Source organism: Balaenoptera musculus, chromosome 18 (genome assembly GCF_009873245.2).
Source record: "Balaenoptera musculus isolate JJ_BM4_2016_0621 chromosome 18, mBalMus1.pri.v3, whole genome shotgun sequence".
Lineage (NCBI taxonomy): Eukaryota > Metazoa > Chordata > Mammalia > Artiodactyla > Balaenopteridae > Balaenoptera > Balaenoptera musculus.
The window spans coordinates 64982180-65000001 of record NC_045802.1 but is presented as its reverse complement, the minus strand read 5'-3'; the positions used below and the strand labels follow the sequence as shown (position 1 = coordinate 65000001).

Sequence of the window (17822 nt, the reverse complement as noted above, 5' to 3'; positions counted from 1 at the left end):
CAGGAACCAATCAGGGTCCTCCTAACTGCTCTGGCTCACAGTTTTCCATCTTGTCCATAAGACAGAATATCATGAAAGATGACATTCGAACTTCTTGTCAAAATACAAATTCAGGATGATCATATTTTAAGAACTGAGTCTACAATCTAAGCGGGAGTCAGACACCTCTAGAATTCTGACACCTGACCCATACCCAGGACTCCTCAGCTTACTTATAACCAAACTGTAATTTAAAACTTGTAAGTTCCCACGTCTAATCTGGGCCTTATTTTTTTTTTAAACAATAAAAAGGTATATTTACATATAAAATACTGAGGTATATTTTTATTGAGGTATATTTTACATCTCATAAAATTCGCCCATTTCAAGTGTACAATTCAATGAATTTTTGTAACTTTACTGAGTGATGCAACCATCACCAAAAATCAGTTTTAAGACATTTTTATGCCCACAGTAAGATCCCTTGTGCCATTTACAGGACTCCCTATTCCCACTCCCAGCCTCAGGCAACCACTAATCTACTTTCGTTCTCTATAAATTTGCTTTTTCAGGACATAACATCGAAATGGAATCGTACAATAATGTGGTCTCTGGGTCTGACTTTTTTCACTCAGTGTAATGTTTTTGAGGTTCGCCATGATGTAGTGTGTGTCTTTATGAGCCCCATTCTTTTTTTTTTTTTTTTTTAACATACTTCTAATCACCTTGTTTCTACTGCTATTGTCTTTTTTTTAAATTTATTTTATTTATTTTTGGCTGTGTTGGGTCTTCGTTTTCTGTGCAAGGGCTTTCTCTAGTTGTGGCAAGCGGGGGTCACTCTTCATCGCAGTGCGCGGGCCTCTCACTATCGCGGCCTCTCCTGCGGAGCACAGGCTCCAGACGCACAGGCTCAGCAATTGTGGCTCATGGGCGCGGTTGCTCCACGGCATGTGGGATCTTCCCAGACCAGGGCTCGAACCCATGTCCCCTGCATTGGCAGGCAGACTCTCAACCACTGCGCCACCAGGGAAGCCCAAGCCCCATTCTTTACCACAAAGTGGCGCTAGGCACCAGCAAAAAAGACCCCATACCAGGCCACACCTGACCTTGAGGGTAAGTAAGAACAGATGTGTTTCGTGAACTCTTTGATATTGTGAACTTGTTTATATGCACCCACAGCTAGCTTCACTAAGGGTTCTAGAACCTAATTCTTTTGATTAGGATCAGCCATTGCAGAGATTCAGAATCCAAGAGTCCTGGGTCAAGGCCAGGCTCTGAGTCCAGTGGAATGTGGCAGGGCAGGGAGGACAATAAAAGATCCATTGTCCTGGTGAGAAATGGGATCTACATCCAATCAGCCAATGGAAAAAAAGAGCGGAGTCCCTCCAAAGGGGCAAAGAAAATATACCTGAACCTTCCAGGTACCGTGCAAGGGGATGGGGCAAAATGGGTCCAGTGGAGAGGGTGTTCAGTGGAACCCGGAGACGGTCACCGGGCTGAAGAGGATCCCTGCGTGCATGAGGGAGCCACTAAGGCAGGTGGGCCAGCCTGGACTTCCTGCCTCGTCTTACACAAACTGATGCAGCTTAGACGAGCCTGAGAACAGGAGAAGGAGCTGCAGAAGTCAGGGCGCGCCACATTTTCTTAGTCTTTGCTGTTAGAATAGGCCGTCAATATGGTGGCAGCCTAAAGAATGTCATGAAATAGAAAGAGCAACAGGATTTAGGAAACCGTCAGTGGTGGAAACACCACCAAGTTCTGGTCCTCCTCTGCTACTCAGCAGCAAGAGGCCTTTAGGCAACTAAGCAACATCTCCACCTACATCCCAACTCCCAGTCCAATAATAGTTTTTAAACGTCTACTGATATTTTGAAATGGATCAATTACTCCTCTTTACTTCTTAAGGGCCTGTAGTTTATAAGGTAAAACTATCAGGTATCAAATATTTAACCCAAATAAGTGCCAAGATTCATCCTGAATATACAACTAAATCCCAGGGAAATGTACTAGGTGTTTGACAGTTTCACTTCCTTGATTGACAGACAATAGAACTGAGAAGCTTGGATAGTCTGGTTCCAAGCTGTGAAACACAGCTTCCAAAGAACCAACATACGTGGTTTTCTCTTCACGACATCACATACCAGAACCAAAGCTGACCATAAATAATCTATTCCAAATTCCACTTTTGAAAATAAGCTACAGGAAAGAGTTCAATTTAATCTCACTAAAGAGTAGATTAAATAGATTTAATCTATTTACTAAAGAGTAAATAATTCATGACCCCTAAACCTTTTAGGCCAACTAGGCCTATGTTTGCAGTACTTATTTTGGCTTGTATTTTCTTGAAGGAATGAAGTCCCGCTAATAGATACAGGAGGGGGAGGCAAGATAACACTGGTGTGCTGGCTGCTGTAAGATTAGTGACCTCGAAGATTTAAACTTGGTCCCAAATCCTTGAATAATAAATAAATCAGTGTCTGGAGAAGCCTACAGGTCTTGAACATGAAGAGCCTGATTAACTGGTCACGAGCACTCAGTCTGTGATAACAGAAATTCAGTCCCACTTAATGCTCCCAACTTTATGACTGTAGTTTTCACATTAACTGACAAAGTGGAGGGACTTCATAGCTGTAATAGCAGGTACTCCTCCAATCGCTTTCTCTCCACGGCTTCATAAGACGAGATCTGTGTGGGCCTCTGCAGTTTACGGGGCCTGGACTAAACAACGTGGGCTGAATAAATCTACACAAGATGCTTCCCTCAACAGTCTCATTTAATCCTCACAACAGTCTTGTGAAACAGGAGGGGCAGGAGTTATTCCCATTTCACAGGTGAAGAAGTTCCCGAACACCACGTGGTCACTGTCACGAAGATTCATTAGGCCCTGACCACATTCTAAGCAGTGTGACTGTATGAACCTGCTTCATGTCTACAATATTAAGATACAGATAAGGTAGGTGTGAGTAGTATCCCCATTTTACAGGTAAGAAAACTGAGAAACAGAGAATTTAATAACTAGCACTAAGTATTAACATAACTATAACCAGCTATCACTATTAGTAACCAGAACCAGGACTGAACTCAGGCAGTTGGCTCCAGAGTCCATACTTTTAAACCAAGGCAGACAACATCCTGCCTTGAGATTCGCCTGCCCAGCCAGCAGTATGTATCTGCTTTGGCCTCGGTCACGTAGCTAGTTGATGGCCAGGCCAAGGCCACGCCCATCTTCCTTCCAGCCCACATCCCTGCCTTGACAGGTGCTATCAATCATCACCTGCAAAAACAAAGCCACTCTGGGCCTTATCACGAGCCTAAACAACTGAGCAGAGTGGGCATGTATGCTGATGAACTAACTCTTCATGGGAGCCCAGTTCAGGAGGCTACCTTCCGAAGCAAGACAGGTGGAAGGCCTCAGGGTGGAGGAAGCAACCAGTGGGAAACTCAGATCAAGAAACTTCCTACTGAAGATCCACCTGCTACGTGCCACAAAGCCTCTTACATGTCACCAAAAGTCCACGGTAAAACTATAGAGTTAATTTTATTGAAGAGGATGTTTACATTTTACCAATCTTATATCTTAATTATTTTTTATCACCATTTTATTTATTTATTTTTTTAACTTCAGAATGTACGAATTTAATGAATTTAACATCATACTATTCCTTAGGACACCCCGTACTTAAAGGCCCTGATTCTAAGCTCCTGTTGCCAGCTTCCTCCACAACGATATCTTGTTTTTCTCTGAAAGTGGAGTCCAAATCCTATCATCTCCAGGCAGCTTCCAAATCTAGAATCATTCTATGAACTTCCAGAAGACGTTCTCTTTACCCTTTTCTCCTAGCATGGCAGGCACTTCACACCATGTCTTCTCTGCTTCTGTGGATTCAGAGCTTCTCCCAGACCAAGATGCTGCTCAATCAATTCTCAGGCCGCTCTTTGCACAGTGCTTGGCGTATGGGAAACAGTCACTAATTTTCATTGGGGTATAGTTGTTTTACAATGTTGTATTAGTTTCTACCGTACAGAGAAGTGGAGTTCCCTGTCCTATACAGCAGGTTCTTATTAGTTATCTATTTTATATATATTAGTGTCAATCCCAATCTCCCAATTCATCCCACCCTCCCCTCGCCCCCCACTTTACCCCTTGGTGTCCATACGTTTGTTTTCTACATCTGTGTCTCTGTTTCTGCCTTGCAAACCGGTTCATCTGTATCATTTTTCTAGATTCCTCATATATGCTTTAATATACGATATTTGTTTCTCTCTTTCTGATTTGCTTCACACTGTATAACAGTCTCTAAGTCCATCCACACAAATGACCCAATTTCATTCCTTTTTATGACTGAGTAATATTCCATTGTATATATGTACCACATCTTCTTTATCCATTCGTCTGTTGATGGACACTTAGATTGCTTCCATGACCTGGCTATTGTAAAGAGTGCTGCAATGAACATTGGGGTGCATGTGTCTTTCTGAATTATGGTTTTCTCTGGGTATGTGCCCAGTAGTGGGATTGCTGGGTCATATGGTAATTCTATTTTTAGTTTTTTAAGGAACCTCAATACTGTTCTCCATAGTGGCTGTATCAATTTACATTCTTACCAACAGTGCAAGAGGGTTCCCTTTTCTCCACACCCTCTCCAGCATTTGTTGTTTGTAGATTTTCTGATGATGCCCATTCTAACTAGTGTGAGGTGATACCTCATTGTAGTTTTGATTTGCATTTCTCTAATAATTAGTGATGTTGAGCAGCTTTTCATGTGCCTCTTGGCCATCTGTACGTCTTCTTTGGAGAAATGTCTACTTAGGTCTTCCTCCCATTTTTTGATTGGGTTGTTTGTTGTTTTGATATTGAGCTGCATGAGCTGTTTATATATTTTGGAGATTAATCCTTTGTCCGTGGATTCGTTTGCAAATATTTTCTCCCATTCTGAGGGTTGTTTTTTTGTCTTGTTTATAGCTTTCTTTGCTGTGCAAAAAGCTTTTCAGTTTCATTAAGTCCCATTTGTTTATTTTTCTTTTATTTCCATTATTCTAGGAGGTGGGTCAAAAAAGATCTTGCTGTGATTTATGTCAGAGTGTTCTTCCTATGTTTTCTTCTAAGTAATAAGAGTTTTATAGTGTCTGGTCTCACATTTAGGTCTCTAATCCATACTGAGTTTATTTTTGTGTATGGTGTTAGGGAGTGTTCTAATTTCATTCTTTAACATGTAGCTGTCCAATTTTCCCAGCACCACTTATTGAAGAGACTGTCTTTTCTCCATTGTATATCCTTGCCTCATTTGTCATAGATTAGTTGACCATAGGTGCATGGGTTTATCTCTAGGCTTTCTATCCTGTTCCATTGATCTATATTTCTGTTTTTGTGCCAGTACCATATTGTCGTGATTACTGTAGCTTTGTAGTATAGTCTGAAGTCAGGGAGTCTGATTCCTCCAGCTCTGTTTTTTCCCCTCAAGATTGCTTTCGTTATATGGGGTCTTTTTTGTCTCCATATAAATTTTAAGATGTTTTTTTCTAGTTCTGTAAAAAATGCCATTGGTAACTTGATAGGGATTGCATTGAATCTGTAGATTGCTTTGGGTAGTATAGTCATTTTCACAATATTGATTCTTCTAATCCAAGAACATGGTATATCTCTCCATCTGTTGGTATCATCTTTAATTTCTTTCATCAGTGTCTTATAAGTTTTCTGAGTACAGGTCTTTTACCTCCTTAGGTAGGTTTATTCCTAGGTATTTTATTCTTTTTGTTGCAATGGTGAATCGGATTGTTTCTTTAATTTCTTTCTGATCTTTCATTGTTAGTGTATAGGTATGCAAGAAATTTCTGTGCATTAATTTTGTATCCTACAACTTTACCAAATTCATTGTTTAGCTCTAGTAGTTTCCTGGTGGCATCTTTAGGACTTTTTATGTATAGTATCATGACAACTGCAAACAGTGATAATTTTACTTCTTCTTTTCCAATTTGTATTCCTTTTATTTCCTTTTCTTCTCTGATTGCCGTGGCTAGGATTTCCAAAACTATGTTGAATAATAGTGGTGAGAGTGGACATCCTTGTCTTGTTCCTGATCTTAGAGAAAATGCTTTCAGCTTTTCCCCATTGAGTATGATGTTGGCTGTAGGTTTGTCGTACATGGCCTTTATTATGTTGAGGTAGGTTCCCTCTATGCCCACTTTCTGGAGAGTTTTTATCATAAATGGGTGTTGAATTTTGTCAAAAGCTTTTTCTGCATCTATTGAGATGACCATATGGTTTTTATACTTCAATTTGTTAATATGGTGTATTACATTGATTGATTTGCATATATTGAAGAACCTTTGCATCCCTGGGATAAATCCCACTTGATCATGGTGTATGATCCTTTTAATGTGTTGTTGGATTCTGTTTGCTAGTATTTTGTTGAGGATTTTTGCATCTATATTCATCAGTGATATTGGTCTGTAATTTTCTTTTTTTGTAGTATCTTTGTCTGGTTTTGGCATCAGGGTGATGGTGGCCTTGTAGAATGAGTTTGGGAGTGTTCCTTCCTCTGCAAATTTTTTGGACGAGTTTGAGAAGGATGGATGTTAGCTCTTCTCTAAATGTTCGATAGAATTTGCCTGTGAAGCCATCTGGTCCTGGGCTTTTGTTTGCTGGAAGATTTTTAATCATAGTTTCAATTTCATTACTTGTGATTGGTCTGTTCGTATTTTCTATTTCTTCCTGGTTCAGTCTTGGAAGGTTATACCTTTGTAAGAATTTGTCCATTTCTTCCAGGTTGTCCATTTTATTGGCATACAGTTGCTTGTAGTAGCCTCTTAGGATGCTTTGTATTTCTGCAGTGTCTGTTGTAACTTCTCCTTTTTCATTTCTAATTTTATTGATTTGTGTCCTCCCTCTCCCTCTTTTTCTTGATGAGTCTGGCTAAAGGTTTATCAAGTTTGTTTATCTTCTCAAAGACCGAGCTTTTAGTTTTATTGATCTTTGCTATTGTTTTGTTTGTTTCTATTTCATTTATTTCTGCTCTGATCTTTATGATTTCTTTCCTTCTACTAACTATGGGTTTTGTTTGTTCTTCTTTCTCTAGTTCCTTTATGTGCAAGGTTAGATTGTTTATTTGAGATTTTTCTTGTTTCTTGAGGTAAGATTGTATTGCTATAAACTTCCCTCTTAGAACTGCTTTTGCTGCATCCCATAGGTTTTGGATCATCGTGTTTTCATTGTAATTTGTCTCTAGGTATTTTTTGAATTCCTCTTGAATTTCTTTAGTGATCTCTTGGTTATTTAGTAGCATATTGTTTAGCTTCCATTTGTTCACGTTTTTTATGGTCTTCTTCCTGTAATTTATTTCTAATTTCATAGCACTGTGGTCAGAAAAGATGCTTAATACGATTTCGATTTTCTTAAATTTACTGAGGCTTGATTTGTGACCCAAGATGTGATCTATCCTGGAGAATGTTCCGTGTGCACTTGAGAAAGTGTAATCTGCTGTTTTTGGATGGAATATCCCATAAGTATCAATTAAATCTATCTGGTCTATTGTGTCATTTAAAGCTTGTGTTTATTTTCTATCTTGATGATCTGTCCATTGGTGTAAGTGAGGTGTTAAAGTCCCCACTATTATTGTGTTACTGTCGATTTCCTCTTTTATAGCTGTTAGCATTTGCCTTATGTATTGAGGAGCTCCTATGTTGGGTGCATATATATTTATAATTGTTATATCTTCTTCTTGGATTGATCCCTTGATCATTATATAGGGTCCTTCCTTGTCTCTTGTAACATGTTTTATTTTAAAATCTATGCTATCTGATATGAGTATTGCTACTCCAGCTTTCTAGTGATTTCCACTTGCATGGAATATCTTTTTCCATCCCCTCACTTTCAGTCTGTATGTGTCCCTAGTTCTGAAGTGGGTCTCTTGTAGACAGCATATATACGGGTCTTGTTTTTGTATCCATTCAGCCAGTCTTTGTCTTTTGGCTGGAGCATTTAATCCATTCACATTTAAGGTAATTGCCAATATGCATGTTTCTATTACCATTTTCTTAATTTTGGGCAGTTTGTTTTTGTAGGTCCTTCTCTTCTCTTGTGTTTCCCACTTAGAGAATTTCCTTTAGCATTTGTTGTAGAGTTGGTTTGGTGGTGCTGAGTTCTCTTAGCTTTTGATTGTTTGTAACACTTTGATTTCTCCATAGAATCTGAATGAGATCCTTGCTGGGTAGAGTATTCTTGGTTGAGGTTCTTCCCTTTCATCACTTTAAATATATCGTGCCACTCCCTCCTGGCTTGCAGAGTTTCTGCTGAGAAATCAGCTGTTAACCTTGCGGGAGTTCCCTTGTATGTTATTTGTCATTTTTCCCATGTTGCTTTTAATAATTTTTCTTTGTCTTTAATTTTTGTCAGTTTGATTACTATGTGTCTCGGCATGTTTCTGCTTGGGTTTATCCTGCTTGGGACTCTCTGTGCTTCCTGGACTTGGGTGGCTATTTCCTTTCCCATGTTAGGGAAGTTTTTGACTGTAATCTCTTTGAATATTTTCTCAGGTCCTTTCCCTCTCTCTTCTCCTTCTGGGACCCCTATAATGCAAATGTTGGTGTGTTTAATGTTGTTCCAGAGGTCTCTTAGGCCGCCTTCATTTCTCTTTTCTTTATTCTGTTCCAAAGCAGTGATTCCCACCATTCTGTCTTCCAGGTCACTTATCCGTTCTTTCTGCCTCAGTTATTCTACTACTGATTCCTTCTAGTGTATTTTTCATTTCAGTTATTGTATTGTTCATCTCTGTTTGTCTGTTCTTTAATTCTTCTAGGTCTTTGTTAAATATTTCTTGCATCTTCTCAATCGTTGCCTCCATTCTTTTTCCGAGGTCCTGGATCATCTTCACTATCATTATTCTGAATTCTTTTTCTGGAAGGTTGCCTACCTCCACTTCATTTAGCTGTTTCTCTGGGGTTTTATCTTGTTCCTTCATCTGGGACATAGTCGTCTGCCTTTTCATTTTGTCTACATTTCTATGATTGTGGTTTTCATTCCGTAGGCTGCAGGATTGTAGTTCTTGCTTCTGCTGTCTGCCCTCTGGTGGATAAGGCTATCTAAGAGTCTTGTGCAAGCTTCCTGATGGGAGGGACTGGTGGTGGGTAGAGCTGGGTGTTGCTCTGGTGGGCAGAGCTCAATAAAACTTTAATCTGCTTGTCTGCTGATTGGCAGGGCTGAGTTCCCTCCCTGGTGGCTGTTTGGACTGAGACAACCCAGCACTGAAGACTACAGGCTCTTTGGTGGGGCTAATGGCAGACTCCAGGAGGGCTCTCACCAAAGAGTACTTCCCAGAACTTCTGCTGCCAGTGTCCTTGTTCCCGTGGTGAGCCACAGCCACCCCCTGCCTCTGCAGGAGACCCTCCAACACTAGCAGGTAGGTCTGGTTCAGTTTCCTATGGGGTCACTGCTCCTTCCCCCTGGGTCCTCGTGCGCACACTACTTTGTGTGTGCCCTCCAAGTGTGCAGTCTCTGTTTCCCCCAATCCCGTCAATGTCCTGCAATCAAATCCCGTTGGCCTTCAAAGTCTGATTCTGTGGGGATTCCTGCTCCCATAGCTGGACTCCCAGGTTGGGAAGCCTGACGTAGGGCTTAGAACCTTCACTCCAGTGGGTGGACTTCTGTGTTATAATTGTTCTCCAGTTTGTGAGTCGCCCACCCAGCAGTAATGGGATTTGATTTTACTGTGATTGTGCCCCTCCTACCGTCTCACTGCAGCTTCTCCTTTGTCTTTGGATGTGGGGTATCTTTTTTGGTGAGTTCCAGTGGCTTCCTGTCGATGACTGTTCAGCAGTTAGTTGTGATTACAGTGCGCTCACAAGAAGTAGTAAGCACACGGCCTTCTACTCTGCCATCTTGAACCACTCTCATTACCATTTTAGGTAAACCTCAAAGTTATAGGCACATGTCAGAGCACTGTGATCCCAGAAATCGATGGGAAATGAAAGAAAGAAACACACAGCCTGTCTCGTGTAGAGATTCTTTGTAAGAAGTTCCTTCTGAGGGGACAACCTAGCTTAACACTATGTGACACAGCCAACGTTTTAGCAACTCGTCAACAACATTGAAACACATTTATATCGAATGTAGGGTGTTTCATACGCCACACAAAAAATGGATTTCTAAATCATTCTGCCAAGTGAATGTTCATTTATCTTTCCACACACACATAAATTGGAACGAAAGCTTATATGATCTTATATTCAGATTTTCTCTGGTAGGAAAAAAATATCAGTAAAGCTTTTTGTACAAGATGGAACAACATGCACAGTGATTTTCTCCCAAGAATCTCCTCCAATTTCAAATATCAAATGTAATCAGGCACTAAATGCATTAACAAGACATATATGCTGAGAAACTTGGTGTCCGACTTACCTATTGGATTTGTATCAAAGAACAATACCGGAACTCTCAAAACGGACTCCGACGTTTTGTTGTGCCGAATTTGTGAAGAATTAACAAGAATGCAGAATATCAACAGAGATCTTGTGATGCCGAAAAGGACAGTACCTACAGTTAGAACTGAAATAAAGAAACATCATTCAGCACAAGATCTCTGCCTTTCCTTCCATGATGCTAAAGCATGGCAGGCAGTTTATAAAGAAATTATGTATTTTATTTTATAAATATAATTTATATATAAATTCATAAATAGAATATAGAATAAGTTTATATATATAATGGATTATTTAAGTGTTTAATACATTCACAAGATACATTTATAAGGAAGAATGTAAGAATCACTATGTTCCTCTCATTAAACAGAAACCACATGTGAAAAAAAAATCATGTGTAAACCACAATTTCATTCTATGCTTTCCTAATTCAATTACAAGTTCTAATAAAAACTCAGAAGAAAGAAAATTATAAAAAGTAGTTGATCTTCCTTTTTCCGTATTTCAAATCTTACTAATTAAAACATGTCCCATAATCTAAAATTGAAGAATGCTTTGGTACCATCATGAATTAACAGGGAACAGGAGAAATGATTTACCATTTCCTTGTAAATGGTAAATTTACATCGAAATTTAATTCCACGTAAAGTAGTTAATTCCATGCCCAAGTAGCTTTAAAGAGTATGAAAACATCATATTAAGTTGCAAGCAGAAAATCTCTTAAATAATTGAATTGCAAGAAAATACAAATTATATTTTAACATGACATAATTAATCTAAATGAGCAACTAATCTCTAAGTGTTTTATAGAAATGCAAAGCATTTGGAAATGAACATAATCACTCAAACTTATATTTTATTAACAACATAAATGAGTACCTGCTATGCAAATAAAAATTAAAATATCCCTCCTAACATCTCTTGAACAGACAATGCTAAATAGAGTGGACATAACTTCTATAATAAATATCCCATCAAGTACATCTTTTCTCCCCTCCAGCTGACACATCACTTATTTCAACTCTGAAAGCTGCTCAAATTCCTGAACTCCATCAACATGCATTTGCCTTAGCCCATCATTCTATGTGAATGTATAACAGATTCCCTTTCTTCTTCCTTTAAGTTCCCATAGTCCACCAATTCAGAAGGTAAACAACTAATGGATTTAGGTTTCTTAGCAAGAGATCAACACAATGAACACCAAATTTCAATGTGTGGGTTCTTACAAAGATATCACACTCTATCTCCGCAGAAAGCTTGTATGAGGGTTTCCCATGGGAATATTTAATATTTTAGATGAGTATTTCCTCTAAAAAATATGTTACACTACATATATTCTAAGCACTCTTTTGAAAGCAGAGAGCCGTGTTAATATTAGTCTAGCAAGCCAGATGCTAAATTAATCACACAGTTGCGGACACGATAACATTGTAATTTCAAGGTAAGAAAGAGAAGCAATCCTAATTCCCAGACACTGGAATTCTCCCTGCTTAGCTTCCCTCTTAAGTAATTAGTGAAGCCCAAGAGATGAGCAGTATGGAGAAAGGGGGCTTTGCATACCTGTGAGGATATAATGCTTTTATTTGGGGGCCCCTGCTGCCAAAGGATTCATCCAAGTTCAATAAAAGCCAGGTTTTTTTCAGACAGAATTGGAACAACCTGAACCACACGGTGGGGATCTGTTTCTAACCCTCTTGCCCTTCCATCTAATGAGATAAGATTTTGCTGAAGCAACTTACTAGAATAGACAATAGCCACATACTTCTAGTGGCTGATTTTCTGAATGTGCAATCCTGGATTAACTTCCAAAATCCAGTACAGAGCAAATTAAGAGTCTTCATTCAACCTCTTTGTTCTAGTAGATTTTAAAAATAATCATTCTAATTAATTCACAGAGTAAATGCAACTCAGACTCTTAACCTGCTAAGACATTACTAAATTACTCCTGGAAGCCCTAGTTGCTCACACAGGCTCATTGTAAGCACCTCAGACTCTTGTATAATAGGCCAGATTACTCGACTTTACCTGAATAAACTGTAAAGTACCAGTCAGGATCAGGGACCACAATTAGGTTTCCTTTTCCATACACCATGGCATACAGTGTACTCTGTCCATTCGCCCTATGGAACAGGGAAGAAAAAAATATTATGCTATGGATAGAATTTAGATAAATAACAACCAAAAAAAACCCCTCAATTTGGAAGATGTGTTTTATGCTGGAAAATAGTTCCCAGCTCACAAGGCCCTGTGTCCATCTACCTTATAAAGACTCAATTTGAATCATGATAGCAGGGGAAACTACGTGAGGATCAGAAGAGGGGGCTGAACAAGCCCCATCTCTCCCCCTGACTGTGGGAAACTGCGGCTTCTTGTTGATTTTACAGCACTTTGGGTCAGACCAGGAATCACTCACCAGTATGAAAGCCACCAATCCTGAAGGACGTAGGCAACCTGGAGCAGGAAACAACAATCACTCAAACACTGACATTACTGACCCCCTCAAAACCCCACTCACTAGAATGGGTGATGGAAAGGCTCCAGAGAACGGAGACGGTCCTTCCAGCTCAGGTCAGTGGTAAGCCCCACACCCCAGATAACCGCAGGTCAGGGAAGGGCGTGTGACATTTTAAAATCTCTAAAAGACATCCTTTCTTTCCTAAAAGCTCTCTATCATGCACATGTGACACCAGAAAGCCTCACTTATTTTGCTCCCCACAGATACCGCATTTCAACGCAAATCCAAGTGGACGGCAAAATGCAGTAGTAATGGTGTAAGTGTCGGGATTTTTTGAAGGAAAAACGCTTGACGGGTACTGTGACGGTCAGTTTTCTGTGTCAGCTTGGCCAGGCCAGTGTCCAGTGATTCAACCAAACGCTCGGCTAGATATTGCTGTGAAGGTATTTTGTAGATGTGCTTCACATCTACAGTCAGTCAACTTTAAAGGAGATCACCCTCAACGGTGCGGTGGGCCTCATCCAGTCAGTCAAAGGCCTTAACAGGAAAACCTGAGGATTCTTGGAAAAGGAAGAAATTCTGCCTCAAGACTGCAGGGTCAGCGGCCTGAATCAGCCCGCAGGCCTGCCTTACTGATTTCATATTCACCCAGCTAGATCCCACAGTCTCATGAGCCAATTCTTTGAAATAAATCTCTTAATATACATATTAAAAATAATAATAAAATAAATACAGTATAAATAGTACATATGTATCAAGTTGAGGGCACAAACCAAAATAAATGTCCTTACTTACCTGAGCTGCGATGTTTGCTAGAACAAGGAAAATGATGATAAGCCAGTGAGCATCAGATGTGAAGTAATTCACGTAGGTCTTAAAGTGAACTCTTCCCTCCGAATAGCTCTCCGGTGCTAGTGTAACCTGTATATTCTCAGTCTGCGAGGCAAAAATGACAGTGAGAGACAAAATTTTAAATAATGAGCCCCGAATTTTAGAAGTTCAACAGTTCACTCCACTGCAAAGCTGTGGAAAAACAGACACAACTCATACGCTGGTAGGAGTGCAAGATGGTCCATCTCCTACAGAGAAGGATGTGGAAGTATCTAGCCAAACCATGTATGCATTCACCCTTGGACCCAGCCATCCTACTCCTAGGAATCTATGAGAAACAAGGAAACATCATTTGCACGAACTTATTCACTGTTGGGTGGCTTTGCTTTAAATCGATCATGGGCCTCAGCACACACACAACATACCTGATTCAAGCATAAATGCAGAAGCTTATTCCAAAATAATACACTAAATGATATGGAGCTAATGTATCCCTCTAGATTATTTGTGTCACTCAATGATGGAAACATAAAACATACTCGGGGCTCAAAATACTAGTCAGATACAGTAAACTGAGTTCACACGGTGAGCTGGAGTAATGTGAGTCTGGATAGCAGGGGAACAGCATATGATCAGAATCTCCTTGGTTCCTGAATTTCAGAGAGTGATTCCTGAGTTTGGAATGTGAGGGACTAATCTAAATACTTGTCAGAATCATCCAGGATCCTGGGTTTGGATAGTGAGGGTTTGGATATCGAGGAACACCTGTGTATGTTTTTAAGGGAGATCTAGCGCATTTCTGTCTGGAGGACTTAAAATGCATTATAGAGTCACAGGAGCCAAGGATGTCCTGGGCTCTATGCTGGCCACTGGGATTGAAGGTGGATAAGATGTGGTTCTTGGTCTTGAATGGTAAGAAAGGAAGATGGGAACTAATTCCAAACTGTCTGTTGTATGTCAGGTCCTTTGCACAGGCTACCTCTGGCCTATCACAGACCATCTGACAAGGGGGCAAAATAATACCATGAGTCACCTACAGTGCCAGTTAACACATAGGAAAGCAGCTGATTTAATTTGGGCCACAGCAGGACTCCATATAAGCAGGTCTTAACATTACGCCTCTAGATGCATAAAGGAAGCCAGGAGCCAACAGAGCAAGTAGGATGTAACTATGGTATACTGAAGAGTTCTCATATCAGTGTGAGCCACATACACCCAGAAATTCATAGCAGTACACCCACTACTGATCTCCATAAGATTCTCCATCCTACACCCAAGGGAGAACCCCATTCAGGGAGCAATTTAATTCTACCAATTCCATGGAATAAGGCCTTGGAAACTTAGGATCTACTTTGGGACAAACAAAGATGTCATGAGCAGAGCAGACTGAAGGTCCATGAGTCCACCAAGAGTGGACAGACCAGGGCATTTGCAGGATGAGAAACTCACATCTTGGTCCTCTGGAGCGGCATCTTGCAACGAGGGTCTGGAAGACTGTTGAGACCAAACTGAAGACTCAGAGGTCTGATTCCTCAGAGTGGGAGTTCCTGGAACTGGAGATAGTTCAGCCTGCTCATTCACCTTCTTTAAAAGGATATCTTCAAAATCTACCCCAGATTTCGGAAATGTAGCGTAAGTCCCCTTTTGCACTATTTTGCCCTAAAATAAAGAATTTGAGAGGAATACATTTGCATTTGATAATACTAATCTATTCTAAATACCAATCAAGAAAAGTTAACTGGTCTTAAATTATGATTTTCCTAAGAAAATGATCCTTAGGTTTGGAATTCTGATTGACAAATCTACTTCAATTCAACTCGAAAAAGAACTGAGCATTCTGATCTCTGCCAAACCCTGTGTTAGGTACTGGGGGATATGAAAGAAATGTGTGCTCATGTGTTAAAAATGGAGGCTACTGACATAACTACCGTGGGCACTTCAGGAATCAAAAAGCACAGAGGCTAGTGATATTACCAACACGGTCTGTTTAGACAACATGGAAATTGAAAGAAGCCTCATGTGACAAGCAGGATTTAAAAAAACAGTCAATTGGGAAGGATATTCCAGGAAAGAAACTTAAGACTGGGCTTCCTTGGTGGCGCAGTGGTTGAGAATCTGCCTGCCGATGCAGGGGACACGGGTTCGAGCCCTGGTCTGGGAAGATCCCACATGCCGCGGAGCGACTAGGCCTGTGCGCCACATCTACTGAGCCTGCGCGTCTGGAGCCTGTGCTCCGCAACAAGAGAGGCCGCGACAGTGAGAGGCCCGTGCACCGCGATGAAGAGTGGCCCCCACTTGCCGCAACTAGAGAAAGCCCTCGCACAGAAACGAAGACCCAACACAGCCAAAAATAAATAAATAAAAATTAAAAAAAAAAAAAAAAAAAAAGAAACTTAAGACTGACCCAGAGGTGGGCACGAGCACATCTGCATAGGTAAGGGTGACTCATCAAATCTTCGCTGACCATTGTCATAGTATCATGTGCCCCACTGAGACGAGCAATGTAGGAACCAGCCCTGGACAGAGAACCCACGAGCTGCATCTTCATGGTCTTCACAACTGCCCCACAAACACAGGAAATTCCCAACTGAAAATTCAATATTTCAGCTGATGAAATAACTAATAAACAAGGAGGCCATGAGACCGGGGTGGCTCTAATGCCTTGGCAGCCTGTGCCAGCAAACCAAAACCTAAGCCAGAATCAATCACAAGCAGCCAACCAGGCTTCCCCAAATCAGGCAACTGCTTAAGCTACAGCCAATCAAATCATTTTCTTTGAACATGTGTAACACATCATTGCACAGTTTCCCTCCCTTACAAAGTTATATAAAATAATGTGCAGATGTTTTCACTATTTTCTGACCCCATGAAACAAGACTCAGCTGATTCACTCAGTGGCAAACAAAATACTGGGCAAAATTCCAGGATGAAAAACTAATTAAAGTAGGGTATGTCTGGTTAAGACAGGTCAGGTAAAGAAGGTGGCCCACGGCCCTAACTGGTACCCCTCTCATTCTATCCCCTGAGGTGGTCCCCTAGGAGAAGCCCAATGAAGCCTTTGGGCATTGTCTGATACTGCAGAATTAGAAAATTATTCATGATACACTGTGTCTTGTTCCACTTGGGAGGCAAAATTCATACACCTTATTTCATGAAATCATCACTTTCCACTTAGTGTCTGTAAGATGCACAAGGGAACAACTAATGGTACAAAGACAGCAATTTTACTTGGCAGCCAATCACCGATCATTCTGAGGGGACGAGGGGACAGTCATCCCCTCTCTGCTCTGAGAGACCAGACAAACAGTAAGGATGGACCCCAACTCATCCAAGGGTGCTCACCAGCGGACAAATGGTTGTTCTGATAGTAGTAAAATTGAGGGTAGTGTCCTCAAAAGAAGCAATAAGGGGACCCTAAAACATCTAGGGACTGGCTAAATAGGTTATTCTCCTGCCCACTGTTTCTGTGCTCATAATAGTGCCAGTCCTGGGGTTCTATACACTAGTATCACCCCCTCTGCGCATGAAATCAACTGCTCTCAAGCTTGAGAGATCTGAGCCCCCCATTCCTGGAGGAGTAGAGAAGAGTTGACCGTGGAACTGCTTCTAGAGAGGTAGAGGTTTTGCATTTTAATATCCTACTTGGAGCAGAAATTCATTTGATAAGTCAGGAAGTTTACCAATTGGCCTATTGGAACAGACGGTGGTTAAGGATGGAGGTGCTGAGGCACAGAGGCAAACAAGCCAAGGAGTGAAGCAGCAAACCACCACCAAGTCTGAAAAATTCTCACTAATCTCCAATCCACCCCTAACCATGCTAGGAGTTGCGGGTTGAATGGTGCCCCCCTCCAAAAAAAAGATACGTTCAAGCTATAAACGTGACACCTGTAAAGGTGACCTTATTTGGAAACAGGGTCTTTGCAGATGTAATCAAGTTAAGGTGAGGTCATATTGAGTAGGGTGGCCCTAAATCCAATATGACTGATGTCCTTATGAGAAGAGAAGAGACTCAGACAGACACGGGGACAATGGCCACGTGACATCAGAGGCAGAGACTACAGTCCTGCAGCTGTAAGCCAAGGAACCACAAGGAAGGCCGGTGAACCCCAGAAGCTGGAAGGGAGGATTCTCCCCTAGAGCCTTC

At 40.8% G+C, this 17822-nt stretch overlaps 1 protein-coding gene across 1 annotated transcript in view; it reads right to left on the bottom strand.

The window, feature by feature from the left end:
- The window catches only part of LOC118884069 (multidrug resistance-associated protein 4-like), a 130630-nt gene that overhangs the window by 79498 nt on the left and 33310 nt on the right, over window positions 1–17822 (bottom strand). Inside the window, exons 7-11 of the mRNA XM_036831384.1 lie at window positions 15128–15337; window positions 13643–13783; window positions 12806–12843; window positions 12418–12512; window positions 10373–10519 (exon numbers count right to left, since the gene is read on the bottom strand). Coding sequence (XP_036687279.1) covers window positions 10373–10519; window positions 12418–12512; window positions 12806–12843; window positions 13643–13783; window positions 15128–15337 — 631 coding nt within the window. The remainder of the gene's footprint in view (window positions 1–10372; window positions 10520–12417; window positions 12513–12805; window positions 12844–13642; window positions 13784–15127; window positions 15338–17822) is intronic.